Source organism: Dama dama, chromosome 6, assembly GCF_033118175.1.
Source record: "Dama dama isolate Ldn47 chromosome 6, ASM3311817v1, whole genome shotgun sequence".
NCBI lineage: Eukaryota > Metazoa > Chordata > Mammalia > Artiodactyla > Cervidae > Dama > Dama dama.
In genome coordinates, this window is record NC_083686.1 from 38,169,564 (window position 1) to 38,186,693 (window position 17,130).

Here is a 17,130-nt window from a genome sequence, read left to right on the forward strand (position 1 = left end):
AGGGCTGCTTGCACCATTCAGCTCCAAGGGGGCACCAGTGAAATAGATCACACCACCAGTGGCATGCCCTGGAGTTAGCAATGCAGTGGCCTGAGTGGAAAGGAGACATATTTATTATTCTACTTTTTGAATTTTATAACATATACCTATATTAGCCATTCAGAAAAGTACTTAAAAAGAAGGAAATGCCATCTGGAAATAATTTGAAATAACATTTTTTTTTCCTTTGAACAAAAATGATTGCCTTCAGACTATAACAATCAAAAGAATATTTTAATCTCTACTGAGGATTTAAAAGTAACCATTGGTATTGTATTATCATAACTCTCTGGCAGATATCACATCAAAACTGGATGAATATATCAATATGTACCATCAAATATGAAAAAAGTATTGTTTATTTCATCTAAGAATACTATTTCCCAATAATTCTCTTGTTTTAGACACAGAATCATTGGACACTATGCCCAGATGCAAAACTGTATCTATCAAAGAAGATTTTACTTATGTAAACTGAACAGCCAAGGGATATGGTTAGGAGTAGGGGAAATGATTAAATGTAGTTGGATGAGATTTTTGGAAAGTTGTAACAGAAATGAATAGTTTACTGTCCTCCTCTCTGCATAGAAATTAGCATGAAGTGATGACTGGATACTAAGTAAGCATATTGTCAGTTTGAAGATGGAAGCCCAGGTGCTAAAGACAATATAGCAGAAAAACAGATGAAGCCTTGGTCTCTGAAATGGAGTGTTCATACTAATCTTGAACTGCTTCAACTGCATTTCCTTTTTATTTATGAAAATAAAGTCCTAGTTTAAGTTACCATAGTTAAGTTTCTGTGACTACTGGCTGTACAAAATTCATACATGAGATAAGTGAAAATATAAAAATTATAATTCTGTTGGGAGTAGTATTAAAAAATCATTTGTTTGGTTCCAAGTCATTAGGCAACTACTTTACTGCAAACGACACCTTAAAGCTTCCATTTCTTTCCTAACCTGCACCAGAAATGCTAATGATAGGTTCAGAAAGTAGGATTTTAAATCTCTAATGCTATTTTAAATGTATTTTTTTCCTTCTGGTTAGGTATATGATCATAAGGCTTTTAAAGACACACAGTAAGGTAAATTGATGTGAACTCTCCTATGTTTGCATAGAAATAATATATATTTACATTCTATGCATTTAAAACTTCTCTGAAGGTAAACTCATGTTCAGAAAGCAATGATGCACTAGAATGGACTTTAAATGAACAATTTTACAATTAAATAATGATCCAGGCTTTAATCAAGAAGTTATAAGAAAGAAGAGAATAAAATTTGGTGGAAAAAAGTGAGAAAATACTTTTCTTTTAGTTGAAAGTATTTTATATAGAAATAAAAGGCCTTTGTCTCCCACCCTTATTAGAATTACTTTCTGAAGCATTTACAAACCATATATATAGAATATATTCTAGCTATATATATATATATATATGAAAACAGGAACATTTTGTTTATTTATAGGAAATGTGCAAACTGGAAGAGTTGGAAATAACTTTGTAAAGCAGACATCCCTGCCTGATCTGACACACTAGCCATGGGGATTTTGAGAGATTCCCAAAATGATGTTCTTTGCACGTAAAAGCAGGAAGTCCATCATCAACATCTGTCACCCTTTGGAGGTTTTCAAATCATTAGATTTATGAACTGACCTGTCCAAGATCTCAAATAATAGCCTGTATAATTTACACTGCTTATATTACATATGGTTTCACTATCTTTTGATTCAACAATTGCTTTACAATAGTATTTAATGACTACAACTTATAAAAAAGAACTCTCATATCTTCTTTATCTAAAGAAAACTACTTTTACATGGAAGTCACTTTCTTTGATCTCAATGTCTTTTAGCAATAGGTTCAGGGCACCAGAAACATGCAGAGTACAGATTTATATTTTCTCTCTTACACAAATCAAGTGCAGATTTATCAAGCTGTGAAATATATTAAGTTCATAGTGTTTTACCAAAGGGTGACCAAACCTCAAGAACCTGGTATGATTCAAACTACTTTCAGATGTCCTTTTAATTATACTAAATGAAAGTTTGAGTTGCCTTTGATGCTTATGGGCAAACATTGAAATTTCTTGAAAGTGCTGCTAAAAGTACTCCCCGTTGCCGTAGTTAATATACTACATTGTATGCACACCACTAGCCAATTTATTCCAGCCACTTTAACAAGGATACCCAGCCTGACAGGCCACAAAGAGTAGTATCACAAGTCAAGCCAAGCACAAATCATTAGAAGACTCAAAAAGTTGTCTGACGTGCGCCACAGAGCTCTTTGTCACATAGCCAATTAAGTGCCCAAACAAGGAATTGAAAATACTCATTAATTTCTTCCTAGCAGTATAAATGGAGGTTAGAATCTTTTCTTGTCTCATCCACCAAAGGCACACAAGTAAAACTGGCATAATTCAATTTTCACTTTGTCAGAGGTGCAAGTAGCAACTTTGGCTCACAGAAAGTCTGTATTAAAGACAAAAAAAAAAAAAAGAAAAATGAAAGCAATAGGTAGAAATGTTTATGTATCCGGGCTTTAGAATCTTAAAATTCATCAAATGTTGACATTACTTTTATCGTTGAAAAGCTGTATTTGTGTTTCTGAGCAGATTCAGCAGCATCTGACATCCTTTCCTTTTGGGTGAGGTAAGAACTCGAGTTGCCTTCTGGATGCCATACTCTTCCGGTCCTCCTCCTCCTTAAGGTTTCTTTGGTCTCTGCTGCTGGTTACTCTTCCTCTCCTGGACCTCATCATACGACAGTGTCCTGGGTCCCAGCCCTAGGTTCTCTCCTCTCTATACTCATTTCCTTGATAAACTCGTCTAGGAAATGAAACGCTGACGGAAAATGCCATTCTGAGTGAAACATTGTTTTGTCGTTGTTGTTTTCCAGTCGCTCAGTCGTGTCCGACTCTTTGCGTCCCCAAGGCCTGCAGCATGCCAGGCTGCCCTGTCCTTCACCATCTCCTGGAGCTTGCTTAAGCTCATGTCCATTGAATCAGAGAGGCCATCAAACCATCCCATCCTCTGTCATGCCCTTCTCCTCCTGGCTTCAATCTTTCCCAGAATCAGGGTCTTTTCTAATGAGTTGGCTCTTCGCCTCAGGTGGCCGAAGTACTGGAGCTTAAGTTTCAGCATCAATCCTTCTAATGAATATTCAGGATTGATTTCCTTTAGGATTGACTGGTTTTTGAAACACTCCTTCTAGCCTGACCATTCAGCTAAATTTTAAGCTCATATACCTAACTGCATTTTTACCATCAATATTGCATATCTGATAAGAAACTTAACATGCTTCTTAGTGAAGTTCTTTTCATGTTCCTCCCAAATTGGTCACAGATAGACCATTTCGGTAAAGGGCAACTTCATTCTTCCAGTTACTCAGGCAAAACACTGTGGGTCACTCCAATGCCTCTCTTTTCCAGACACTTCACCTTACAATCCCTTAGTAAACCCTATTTGTTCTACTTAAAAAAAAAATCTTGAACCAGAAAAATTATTTGAGCATCCCATACTCATATCCTATTTTAAGTAGTTGTTATTGCCCAAATGGTTACCCTGTTTCAGCTCTTACTTTTCCTACTATCATCTATTTTCTAATTTTAAAACATATCAGACCATGTCAGCTCAGAAACCTGGAGTGGTTTCCTATCTGTCTATGAGTAAAAGTTGAAGTCCTTACAAAGGTCTATCAGATCTGGGCCCTTGACGTCCTGTCATCCTTTTCTCTTCCACTCCCTTCCAGTTGCTTTGGCTTCCTAGACAACACAGGTATATTTCTACCTCAGAAACTTTCTGTTTTCTTTGCCAGAATGCGTTTTCCTGCATATCTTCACAGTTCACTCCTTCAGAGTTTTTCTCAAATGTCACCTCACCTCAGTGATGCATTTCTTGCTCTGTTTTTCTCCATAACATTTATTACCTTCTCACATACCATATATTTACTGTTTATATCCTGCTGCTAGAAAGTTCACCCTAGGAGAGTGAGCAGGGATTCTGACCTGTTGTGGGCACTGTTGTATTCCCAGTACTGAGAAGATTATTGGGCACATGTGCTCAACTAGTAGTTCTTAAATGTTTTTGTTAAATACTCTGTGATTTTCTTTTTTTTCCAACAGCTGAAGCTGAGATTGCTTTTACACTGATGGTAACTAGGATACCATTTCTCGGATACAGATTTCTAGTGGATAATGAAGGTGAAACAAACAAAATAAATAAATAAATAAATAAATTGTAAGCCCAAATAAAATAAAATAAGTGAAATCTAATAAAAAGAGGGCTTATTTCAAATACTTTGTAAGACTTAAAACATAGACTATCTGCCTTTTATTTATTTATTTTTTAACTATCTGCCTTTTAGAAAAATGAAAAATGGAAGGAAGGATGGGAAGAAGAGACAAAATCAGGTGTGCGTCTTTTTTAAAAAAAATTGCGGCTATTTACTAATGTTTAAATCAATTCTCAGCCTAACTATGCAAATAACAGTGGTTTCCATAGAATGACTCAAAAGATTCACATCAATAGCGATGCATGTGTGCTCAGTCACTCAGTTGTATCCAGCTCTTTGCAACCCCGTGGACTGTAGCCTGGCAGGCTCCTCTCTCCATGGGATTTTCCCAAGCAAGAATACTGGAGTAGGCTGCCATTTTCTCCTCCAGGGCATCTTTACGACCCAGGGATTGAACCCCCATCTCCCACATCTCCTACATTGGCAGGCAGACTCTATTACCATCAAGCAAGATTGACTGCGAGTCTCCATGGCATCCACGCCACCTATGGCATTTGGAGGACAAAGGAAACAGCTGGTAAAAATCAAAGCATATTTCTTAACTAGGAAAATGTCCTGCTTTTAAAGCATTTAAAACAGTAAAAAGTGAATGGCAGTAAATTTTAATAGTTTCTGCAAAAGAATATGAAATAAGAATTTATTCAAAATGCTTTTCACAGTGATGGTCACAATGCCTAATAAATGATTTATTCTTCATAATACATCACTGTTATTCTTAAGCGTGGTGTTGAAGAAGCACTGGATGCACCAGGATAGAAGCATCAGCGCCATCAGTGTGACCTAGCTCCAATCATCTGATCTCTCCAGATTTCAATTCACTCATCTTCACCTCTATGGCCCCTCCTGGTAGTAATATATATGGTAGCTACTTAATATGCATATGGAACACAAGCCTTACTTGTCTTCTCTGGCATAAAACAAAACCCTCTTCTAAATGAAGATATGCTTTGTGCCTGGGATATGGTAATGATATTTTAATCTGATATATGTGAATACCTATATTTTAATAGTGAACAAAAGGGTAATCTAAAATTACAACTGAATAAAGAAAAGTAAAATATATTGGACCCATTTTTTAATTTTCATTAAAATTCTTGGTACAAAAGCATAATGAGTTTTAGGAGATTCGTATATTATTTTGAAAAATCAAAGCAACCAACTTTTAATTGCTCACTTATAGATCTTATAGCTGAGTATTGACGGTCCAGATTTCACTGTTATTTTGTGTGTGTGTGTCTGTGTGTGTGTGTGTAAAATAAAAAGTGGGAAGCAAGAAGTAATGAATGGATCTAGATAATTCATAAAATAGACAGTGTACTTCTAAATAATTAAATGTTAAATGTACGTAGATGGTCAAAATCATATCTAGAAGAATCACTGCTTGTGCCCATGGAAAGGAAAAAAACTTTTTAAGTATCTTGTAATAAATATTTTTCTTTCAAATTTAGTGTAAAAAGTCTTTCTAGTATATTTCATAGGTAGCTTAGAATGTGCTCTGAACATAGAAATAATAGGGAACATGTTGTTAAAAGCCAAATAGGCTAAAGATTTAGCTATTATTCAGTCTAGAATTTCACAGAATAATGATCTATACTAAAAAGAATAGAAATAATATCATGTATTAGCAAGCAGAGTATTTCCACTTCACCAGTATTCTGTTTGTATTTGGTCTTATCAGATGTTTAGTCAATAGCTGAAACATTTATTCATAGCCAGTCAATTATAACAACAGGAAATCAGCCATTGAATAAACTGTGCTATTAATTTTCCATCAGAGATTCTTGTTTGAATGACCATGCATTTCATAGATTTAAATACTGAAAGGCTAATTCTAATTATTTCCAAGGCCCCATTAAAAGGATAACATAGATTGCAATCAAAAACAATCCTAATATTGCTCAAAAATGATCCTCAGCTTTCAATTCTGAAGAGTACTTCAATTTTTCTATCTATTGCACACACTAAGCAGTATATACACATAAATCTCCCAAAGTAATTTCTTTTCCAAAATATTAGAAAAACCTGAACAGTTGCTTATATACAAAGATTCATTATTTTATAAGAAAAAATGCAAATTAAAAGGTTTTCTTCCTAACCTCTGTTATGAAGATTTTTTTTTTCCTTTTAAATGACTGTCTCACAAAATGCCCTTTTTGTGAATAAACTGCTGCTGCTGCTGCTAAGTCGCTTCAGTCATGTCCGACTCTGTGCGACCCTGTAGACGGCAGCCCACCAGGCTCCCCGTCCCTGGGATTCTCCAGGCAAGAACACTGGAGTGGGTTGCCATTTCCTTCTCCAATGCATGAAAGTGAAAAGTGAGAGTGAAGTCGCTCAGTCGTGTCTGAGTCTTAGCGACCCCATGGACTGCAGCCTACCAGGCTCCTCAATCCATGGGATTTTCCAGGCAAGAGTACTAGAGTGGGATGCCATTGCCTTCTCCGTAAATAACCTGATACAGTTTAATTTCTGGATTACCAATCTGAGAACTAGTAACTTGGGTCTTGAGGACATCCTTCTTTATAAATGTAGTTGACCTTCCCCTTTAAAAATGCTGACATATCCACACAGGGAATGAAATTTACAGCTACACGGTGTCATATTTTTCTTCCTTCTGATAAAATTAATTTGTGTATTGGAACCCACAGAATGGAAGCTGCCTCAGTAGCCTGGCCCATATCACAAATCTAAACCTGCATTTATGGGAAATGACTGTCAAGGAGCCAATCACAATCCTCTAACCCAGCTCACTTTACCCTAGAAAACTGGATCTGCTAGCCTTAAAAGAAGTCCCCAACTTCCTTTGCAATCGCTGTTTCAAGTTGTCTCCATAAAACTAACTCTCGCCCAATATCCCTCAGGAAGAGTGTGCTACTGACCATGAGGCACTGACTCCGGCAACCCATGGATTGATTTACTTTGAATAAAGCAGAGTGAAGTCATTACTAAATCATTTGTCATTTGACCTTGCCTCTCTCCTCTCTTCTATCTTCTGACATCCCTGCCCTTCTTTTCCTTCTTCTAAAAATAACTATGAAGCTTGCTTCTGGGATTCCTTTCCACAAGAACTCATAAACCAAGAAACTTTTTTTTTGTTTTAAATCCTGCTGAGAAACAAATTACAACATGTTAACTGAAACAGTCACATTGGGATTCATGTGCTTATAATGAGTGGAAGAATAAGACCATTATAGCATGTCTTGATCAATTTGGTACAGAAGTGTGACATTCCAAGTATCCTGGAACTGTTGTCTTATTTGATTGAGTGTCGTTTCTGGATGACTTGTTACTCAAATATTAACCAGATCAATCTATGAATGAAATGTTTTCATACCCCCCTGAAGAAATTGGAGATTTATATATTACATCCAACTCACCTTTCAGTGACGATCAAAACTCTCACACCAAAGTTGCACCTCTTTGCTAGTCTGTGCTCCTCTTGTATGATAGAGCACTGTCTGTCAAATTTCTTTCTAGCACATGCTCTTTCATATAGCTTTCCATTCCCACCCTCGATGCCCCCCCTGAAATTCTTCAAGTTCAATACATTATCATCTTTCTATCAGATTCCCATACATGCTATTGCCAACAGAGACAATTCAACAACATTTATAAAAACGCAGAAAGTACCTGGACATAGGCTCTGCAAGAGCGCTCTCTTTTCTGAAGCTGAATCCATTAAGACAGCAGATTAAACACAGAATAGAAAAAACAAGTTAGTGACAGAAGAAAACAAGAAAAATAAAAGAACACATCTACACAAACACCTTATTTTGTTGTGCACTACTTTCAAGAAGAGAATGACAGCTAAGCAGCAGCAAAATGTCAGCATTGGCTTGAAAAATAGTAACCAATACTTTTCCAGAACCCAAGTGATAACTGGATGGTATAAAGCTGTTAATGATGGAAAGAAATCTTAGAATAAATTTAGTAGAAATTAGTAAAAATCAATATACTTTATTTTTTTGACATGATTCACTTCATATGAGGTTAGTTATTAACTTGTGGGCCACAGATGAAGATGTGTGAAGTTAAGGAAATTATGTCAAGAATTTGAAACCCATTTTTTAAAGATAGTAAATTGTCTGTGGTTTAAAGATAATATAGATAGTTAATATGTACCACAAACCATTTGTTCATACATACAAAAAGTTCCATTTATTGAGAATGCATGTTCATTTGACTCGTTGATTCTAAGGGACAAAGACCAAGATATAAGTAACTTCTGATTAAAAGAATGTGATTAATATTCTGATTTATCTCTGTTTTTATTTCTTGAAGAATTTCTTTTAATGGTTTTGACCAAAAGATTTTATATATTTTAGAAACTTTTATGGAATAACAAGACTGTGTTTATTTGTTTGCATACAGAATGATGTTTTTCTGGGCAAAAGAGTAACAGCAACTCATATTCAGTACCAAATATTTTTTTTTCCTGGTGATAAAATGAATAATTAATATATGTATTTGCTCGGTTTAAATAAATGACTGCAAATTTTATAAATTAGATTGCAGTTTTCCTCCTCTTCTAGTATTTTTTTTCCTTCAGTAGCCTTGATTGTTGAAGGAGAAAATTACCCATTTTGAAGCAGCAGTTACTCTGATACCTTTTGTGTGGCTAATGCTCTCCCAACTTTAATTCATACATTCTTCAAGGAGCATAGAGTAGTTACTCCTCTACAGAATTAAGTGAGTAATGAGCACAAGTAAACTGCCAGTGTTGTCATTGGATCACTGACTTGCATCTTGGTTTAAAAGGTCTCTAAACCCTCAAGAATTTCAATGTGGAGCACAACTGATTTGCACCGAGTTGACTTTGCAAATCTGTTGGGTTACAACTGCTTCAGGGAACAGCGGGAGCCACAGGTAACAGGAGCAGGCCAGGAAGCACGTGAATAACCTCTGCCATCCCATCTCTTTACCCCGTCATGCGAATTAACACGTGACAAGCCACATTACATAAACAACCAAAAAGAGCCAAATAAGAAACAAAAGAGAGCATTAAAAAGCATCACAAGTGGAAATTTGCCCATTATGTAGTTACTTGATATTCAGACTAGGCAAGCTGATTAGCTGTAGCCTGTTAGAATGTGACATTAATTGCCAGCTTTACCTGATATTGCCAGACATCAACATCATTTTTAAATAAAGATACAAAATATTCTATAACAAGTAGTGTTATGGATATGTAGCATTAACAGAAATTACTACTTCTAGTACATTATAATAACAATAGCTGGCAGCGATATTCATTAACAGCATCCAGTAAGCCTTGGTAAAATCACAGCATGCCCAGATTATATGGACAGCTGTGGATTATATTCTATCAGGGGCTGGGCTGAGATGCTATCATGGATATGAATGACAAAAATAACTCCTTTTCACTCAGCATGAAAATAACCAAAAAAAAAAAAAAAAAAAAAACCCTTAGTAATAAATTCTATCTAACTGATAGAACTACTGAATCTATTTTCTGAGGATGAAGTTGCAGAAAAAACTGCTAGATAAAATATCCAGCTTTTTTTTTCTTTAATGTCAAAGAATCATCATTTAAAAAGTGTCTTCCATCTCATGAGACACTTAGTCAAATAAGACAGAAAAGAAATAAACATAACAAAGACCACTCTGTAAAGTTATTTTTCATTCTAAATGGGAATATTCATTCAGTGAATTCCATACATTATATTAGTCTGTTGCTGCCAAATTCTTGCTGTTTGACGTATCCCTGATATTAGGATTATCCCTGACATTTAAGGCCTTAAAATCCAATTTCAATAACTGATCATCTTTATTACAAAAATGCCATTAAGAGAATATATGTTATCTAATGGCAGCGATTCTATTATCTTTTCACAATGTGAAACTGTGTTACATAAATGATACTCCTTATAAATATATATAAAACATATTTTATACACTTAAGTAAATAGAAACGTATATCTGTATAAGTTATATACATAATGTTTACATATGTGTATATAATGTATATAAAAATATATTTAGATATATAACTATAAAACACATAAAATCCCTTAAAATTTAAAAATATTTTTATTACTTACAATTCAAAGTTGCTGAAACACATTAAAACCTATTAAGTTATGATGGTAGTGATGCAAAATAAGTTACTTAAAAATCAAAAGGAAAATTAAAACAAATACTTTGTCCAGTGAGCTTTTAAATGTAATAAGAATTGGGTTAAATTATTTTTTTAAAAAATCTATAATGTATTCTTAATATCCTTTCTCATTGTCATTTTCTAAATTTCTCCTTATTGATTAGACATTTGTTTTACTATTAATCATATTAACATAAAGGCTTGAAAGGGGAAAAAAAAAGAAACAAAAGAAGTGGCATTTATCTATATTAACCATGTCAGAATTTAGCATCCAGAAAGAATTCTACAGAAAACAGAATTATAATTCAAAATATATGCAAAGAGATTATCATTTATTGTTCCTTAGATTGAAAGTCAAAGAAGGTCATTATTATAATAAGACAGTGAAGTGAATTGAATATAGCTAGCAATTTTCTTTAGAATGATCTGATTTTATGGAAAGAGAGAAATTAATCAGGGAAGTCTCACTGCTTTTACTACAACTTTAAAGATGCATGTAACTAAGGTCCTTACCTTGTTCAAACTTCGTGCAGCACTATCTTTTCCACCTGGAGTCAAGTTCCGGAGCTGGACATCTAGGAGGCCTACCAGCTGATCCATGGCCCGGACAGAATAAGTGATATCTCCAGCATTCAAATGATTTCTTGTCTGTTCAGCCAGTTCTCTAGCAATGTTGGCAGCTGTCTCTCCAGATTTCAACTACAATTTTGAAAACAGAACAAAAAGGAAAGAGATCTTAAGTAATTTTATTGGTTTCTTTGGACAATTGTCTTTGCATGTTATAATCATTGAGGTGAGTAAGTTATTAAACTCCCTCTTTATTTGGTACACATTCCCTGAGTTTTCCTGCTAATCCATTATTTTCCTTACTAACTAACTTGAAAATCATGCTTTTAGGAAACTCCTCTTGAGGACTCTTAACTTCTAGAAATGATTCTCTCTTTACTCATCTGAGGGGTTAAGTCTAAGGTTTGCCCAGTGATTTTTCTCTATGCATTTCTAAATTGGACACTGATGAGTTTGTGTTGTGAACAACTGTGTTCTCAGAGAACAACACAAATTTTCCATTATGCCTACTTTAACACTTAGTTCACAACGAATACTCAGTCTGCTAAACTCTGAGAAAATGTAATTCCAAATAAAAACTCTGCTTTTTAAAATGGTCTTCATCTTCTTACTAAGGAAGAGATTTCACCTGCCATGTACTTGGTAGCAAACTATTGCTTAGCTTCTAGCACTTTCCTTCTCTAAAACTACGTGCTGATCCTTTAAGTATATTCTATAAGAATCGTTCAAATTGTCAACAATCGAAAGATGTTAAAAGAGATAAAACTTATATCCTAAGATCACTTGAACAAATTTGACAGCTATGGGTAATAAGAAGATAGGCATATATATCAATTTGAAAGGAAGGCCTGTAAAACTTTAAAAAAAAAAGGTAAATAAGTGTAATTTTCCAAGTTATCATGTCCTTTATCTTTTTTAAAATTAAACTAAAGTACAATTATAACACATTTATGCAATATAGATATAGGTGTGCAATGCAAAAATAATGAGTGTCTCTTCTTTTGACCCTATACATTCCCACTTTCTAGAGATTATTAATGGTTTGGCATATATCTTTCCTAATTTTAACCTGCCCTATTATTACATACAAAAGTGTCATTATTTAGAACATTTTCTTTTCTTCTCTTTTTCTGTTTTTAACAGTCTGATACAGAATTTAGGATCACAAACAGAAAGGGCCTCTCGTTGTAAGGCCATCTTCCTAATGGATATTCATAAAGTTGTAAGGGGTACAATAAAAAACTCAGTCAAACTGGTTACCACTATTTATGCAGGGATACTTAATATGTTTGTAGCAGGACTAAATGTTAAAGAAATAAATGAATAAATTGGAGCAATTGGAATACCTAAATTGTTAACAATCACATTGTTAACTTTATAGAAAATCCTAATTCAAATATGCAAAAAAAGTTTAGTAACCAAGTGTTGGCAAAGATTTGCATAAATGTATATGACAATCATAAACTACTACTGGATGTGTATATTTGTATACTTCCTATGTAAATTATAGTGTCTATTAAACTCTGAAATGTGCAGACTGTATAAGACAGATTTTTCTTATCACTATCAGCCATAAAAAAATAATCTCACTGTTACGAAAGGGAAATGTTCAAAGATATTCATTCCAGCTTGCTTATAATAGAAAACAAAATGGGTTATGTCTGTGCAAAACTGGACATATATATAAAAATTATGGAATACTATACAACAGCTTTGTAATAAAGAGAAAAATATTGCTAACATCAATCTTCAACATGCAATATTGACTTAAAATAAATGCAAGTATAAAAATCATAAATATACTAATATATATAGGCATGGTATTTGTGAAATATGAATACTACTTGAGTAGCATATAAACGTGCTATGAAAAATAAATATTATATGTAGATATTTTGTGTGTTTTTATATATATGTGTGTATGTTTAAACACATAGGACAAAATTGAAAGATGGAAATCGAAAGAATCTTTTTGTTCAATGCTTAAATTTTACAAGAAAATATATTGTAAGAAGAATATATTAAAGTATTATATGCTTAATTGGTACTTTTTAAAAACCTTTAAAATGAAAAAAGAGAAAAACACCCACACTAAGTTTATTGAATTTGTAAAATATCATCAGGGCCTGAAAAACTAAGATACTTGTAAGACCAAATGGAATATTTATAAGGTTCAAGGATAAATGTGTAACAAAGTCAGTGTAGATCAAAGTAGCATTCATGACCCACTGATGGACCGTGAAAGTACTTTGAAGTGCTCACAAAGTGACATACATGTGATTATAATCCATATATTTAATCATTATATACAATTTAGAGTTATTTACTGGTAATCTATTAACTCACTTAATGATTTATAAAATTCAGTATTCATTAATTAAATTGGTGAAATGCTAGTATTCACAAAGTGTTCAGATTCAGCATTCCATCAATTAAGTCTGAACAGCTGATACAATTGCTTAGCAATGTTACAAAACCCCTGTGCACAGGAGTATCCAGATGGCTGGAGTTCCTATAATATTCCAAAGGAATATTCTTTTAATCAGCGCACCATGCACAGAGTCTTGCATTTGCTATCGTGTTCCACCTATGCTATTCTCATAAAAATGAACATATCTGTGAAATTACTATTTACTTTGTTAAGCATTGTGCTCTTGTGTAATTGTTTTATTACCATTGTTACTATTATCATTATTATTCTATTGTTTTCTTCTATGTCTTTATTACCACATAGTACTTTTTCTGTGAGAAAATGTCAAGGCATATGGACCTCTGGAGTCTTGTGATTCAATTAAATGAGCCCTTTTGGAAAAAGGCTGGCATCTACTGGAATGAGTAATAGACTTCCTTTAACACATTATCTTCAAAACTAAAGATGCAACTACTGACTTTCATTACAGCTATCAGGGAACATTATAAAAAGAAAAATTACTTAACAAACAGAAGAAAATAATAAGTATTTTCATATTTCAATTCAATTTATTTTTCTTGTTCTGGGTAGTTGTACAAATGTTGTTTTCAGTATTAATTATTATAATATTGGGATAGGACATGATAAGATAAAAAAGAAGGCCTACTTAATTCCTAATATAAAAATTTAAATTTTTTTAAAATACAGTAATGAAAAAGCTGAAAATATAGATGACAAGTCAAAATATAACTGTTTTCAACATAAAAGATAATGGTGTTGCCAATGTACGTGTCAATGACAGATAGTGTGTTGTTGTAAATGGTGAGTCAAGTACAAAAATCATCAGTAATTTATCTTAAAAATAGTTATTATGTTTTAGCATTCAAGAAGTATTTATTTATGAAGAATAAGTCAAATCAATTCTACAAAAGAAGTCTGGAACTCAAAGTTCACCAACAAGAAAGCTGCAACAGAAAAAAAACAAACTAAAGTATAGATAAGTTATAAAAAAATGTTTAAAATAAAAATGTGAAAACCATATTTAAAGAAAAATAAAATTAGATACAACTAGTTATTTATTATGATCCCCTCTTCTTAAAATTGAAGAAATTGTAGTAGTAATATTAAAAAATTAAAAAATATTTAAAAATTAAAGAATATTAAAAAATTATTTCATTCATCTAACAATCATTTGGACACTTGTTATTTCCTAAACAAGTAAAGTCAAATGTTATATGCAGTTTTGCTCACATTCAGGAAGCTCATATTCTACTGCTTGGTATGCGGGGTACATAAAAGCAGATAGTATTAATTCAAAAATGCAATTATAAGATAATGTCTGTGAGGTGTTATGGGAATATAGTACAGGGGTAATAAAGACCTGGAACTAGGTAAGAAAGCAACAGAAAATATCAAATAAGTTGAAAGTTAAAAGACAAGTTGAGGGTGACCCGGTAAGATAAAATTCTGATGGGGACTAGTAGGGAGAGAGCCAAGAGGATGCTATATAAATAAGTGAAGTCTAGAATAACCATGGTTTGGGAAGACAGGGTACTAAAAGTGGAAAAGAAATTTAAAAAAAAATTTATACCTTCAGAATTCAATCTGCTACCCACATAGCATAAATTGTGTATATGTATACATGTACATATATATATATATATAGTCATACATATATATATATATATATATACAGTTTTTACGAATAAAAAATCTTTATTTATAATTTCAAAAACTGTTCTATCATTCTATATGTCCATTTGTTATTTAACCACAATTTGAATTTCTATGAATAACACTATACTAACTTTTGGGGATAAAATGGAAAATAAAGTGGTTTCCCATAATAGGATCTGGGAAGAGCTATTAATAAATTAACTGCACAATTATTTAACTTTAATTTTTTTGAATTCAATCCAGAATCCCAGTGCAGTGGATCAAATTTAAAGGCAGCTTCGTTTTTAATTTTTTTTAATATTTGTTTATTTTTTGCAGTGCTGGGTTTTCGTTGGTGCTTCCGGACTCTCTCTGGTTGCAGTGTACGGGCTTCTCCTTGTGGTCACCTCCCTTGTGGAGCACGGGATCTAGGGTGTTCGGGCTTCAGTAGCTGTGACGCATGGGCTCACTAGTTGCAGCTCACAGGAGCCCGAGTGCGGGCTCGCTAGTTGTGGCACATGGGCGCAACTGCCCTGATACAGGTGGGACCTTCTCGGACCAGGAATTGAACAGGTGTCTCTTGCATTGCAAGGCGGATTCTTAACCACTGGACCACCAGGGAAGCAGTTTAGCCTGGTGTTTGAAGTTAGGGAATAATTTAGGAAATGCTTCTCTGAGAAAGGATGTTTAATTTGAGAAGAAATAGAAAAGAGAAAATTAGGTTGGGATGAGGAGAGGGGCTTCTAGGCAGAGAGAGAAGCTTTGAGGAAAGAGGTGCAGGGAGACTTAAGGGTCCTGCACGAAGGGGACTTTGGGCTTCAGGCAGCTGGAGAGATGAGCAGGAGCAGAACAGTGGTAGCACTTGGAAGTCAGGATGATGATTTTGGGAAATTGTGCTAAGATCAATGTGATGGTATTAAAGAGTCTAAATAGGAGTGGTCTGGTCAGGCTTATGTTTGGAATGAAACTCAGTGGAATGGATTAGAGGATTCAGGAGTGAGTGAAAGGGGACCTACTATGAAGCTAACACAGTAGAAAAAGCTGCTGTGGATTAGGATTGGAGCAGCAGGGAAAATGAAGAGTGGCCTTTTTGGGAGAGATTTATAAGTACAGATAGGCTTACTCTCTGATTGGATGTGTGAGAGGAATGAGAGGGAGGCACCAAGACTCATTTCCAGGCTTCCTGTTAATGGCAGTGGTGCCATCAATTGGATTCTCCCACAGCTACTATTCTTTGCAGCCAAAGGTGGAAAAGCTCTATACAGTCAGCAAAAACGACCCGGAGCTGACTGTGGTTCACAGCATGAACTCCCTCTTGCCTAATTCAGACTTCAGTTGAAGAAATTAGGGAAAACCACTAGACCATTCAGGTGTGACCTAAATCACATCCCTAACGATTATGTAGTGTAAGGGAGAAATAGATTTAAGGGACTAGATCTGATAGACAGAGAGCCTGATGAACTATGGACGGAAGTTTGGGACATTGTACAGGAGACAGGGATCAAGATCATCCCCAAGAAAGAGAAACACAAAAAAGCAAAACGGCTTTCTGAGGAGGCCTTACAAATAGTTGTGAGAAGAAGAGAAGTGAAAACCAAAGGAGAAAAGGAAAGATATTTCCATTTGAATGCAGAGTTCCAAAGAATAGCAAGGAGAGATAAGAAAGCCTTCCTTAGTGATCAGTGCAAAGAAATAGAGGAAAACAACAGAATGGGAAAGACTAGAAATCTCTTCAAGAAAATTAGAGATACAAAGGGAGCATTTCATGCAAACATGGGCTCAATAAAGGACAGAAATGGTAGAGACCTAACAGATATTAAGAAGAGGTGGCAAGAACACAGAAGAACTGTACAAAAAAGATCTTCACAACCCAGATAATCATGATGGTATGATCAGTCACCTAGAGCCAGATATCCTGGAATGTGAAGTCAAGTGGGCCTTAGAAAGCCATTACCACAAACAAAGCTAGTGGAGGTGATGGAATTCCAGTTGAACTATTTCAAATTCGAAAAGATGATGCTGCGAAAGTGCTGCACTCAATATGCCAGCAAAT

General features: G+C 34.3%; 1 protein-coding gene across 1 annotated transcript in view; it reads right to left on the reverse strand.

Moving 5' to 3' along the window:
• ADGRL3 (adhesion G protein-coupled receptor L3) overlaps nucleotides 1–17,130 on the reverse strand; it is a 927,638-nt gene that overhangs the window by 151,132 nt on the left and 759,376 nt on the right. The window contains exons 11-12 of the mRNA XM_061145874.1: nucleotides 10,958–11,143; nucleotides 7,957–7,995 (exon numbers count right to left, since the gene is read on the reverse strand). Coding sequence (XP_061001857.1) covers nucleotides 7,957–7,995; nucleotides 10,958–11,143 — 225 coding nt within the window. The remainder of the gene's footprint in view (nucleotides 1–7,956; nucleotides 7,996–10,957; nucleotides 11,144–17,130) is intronic.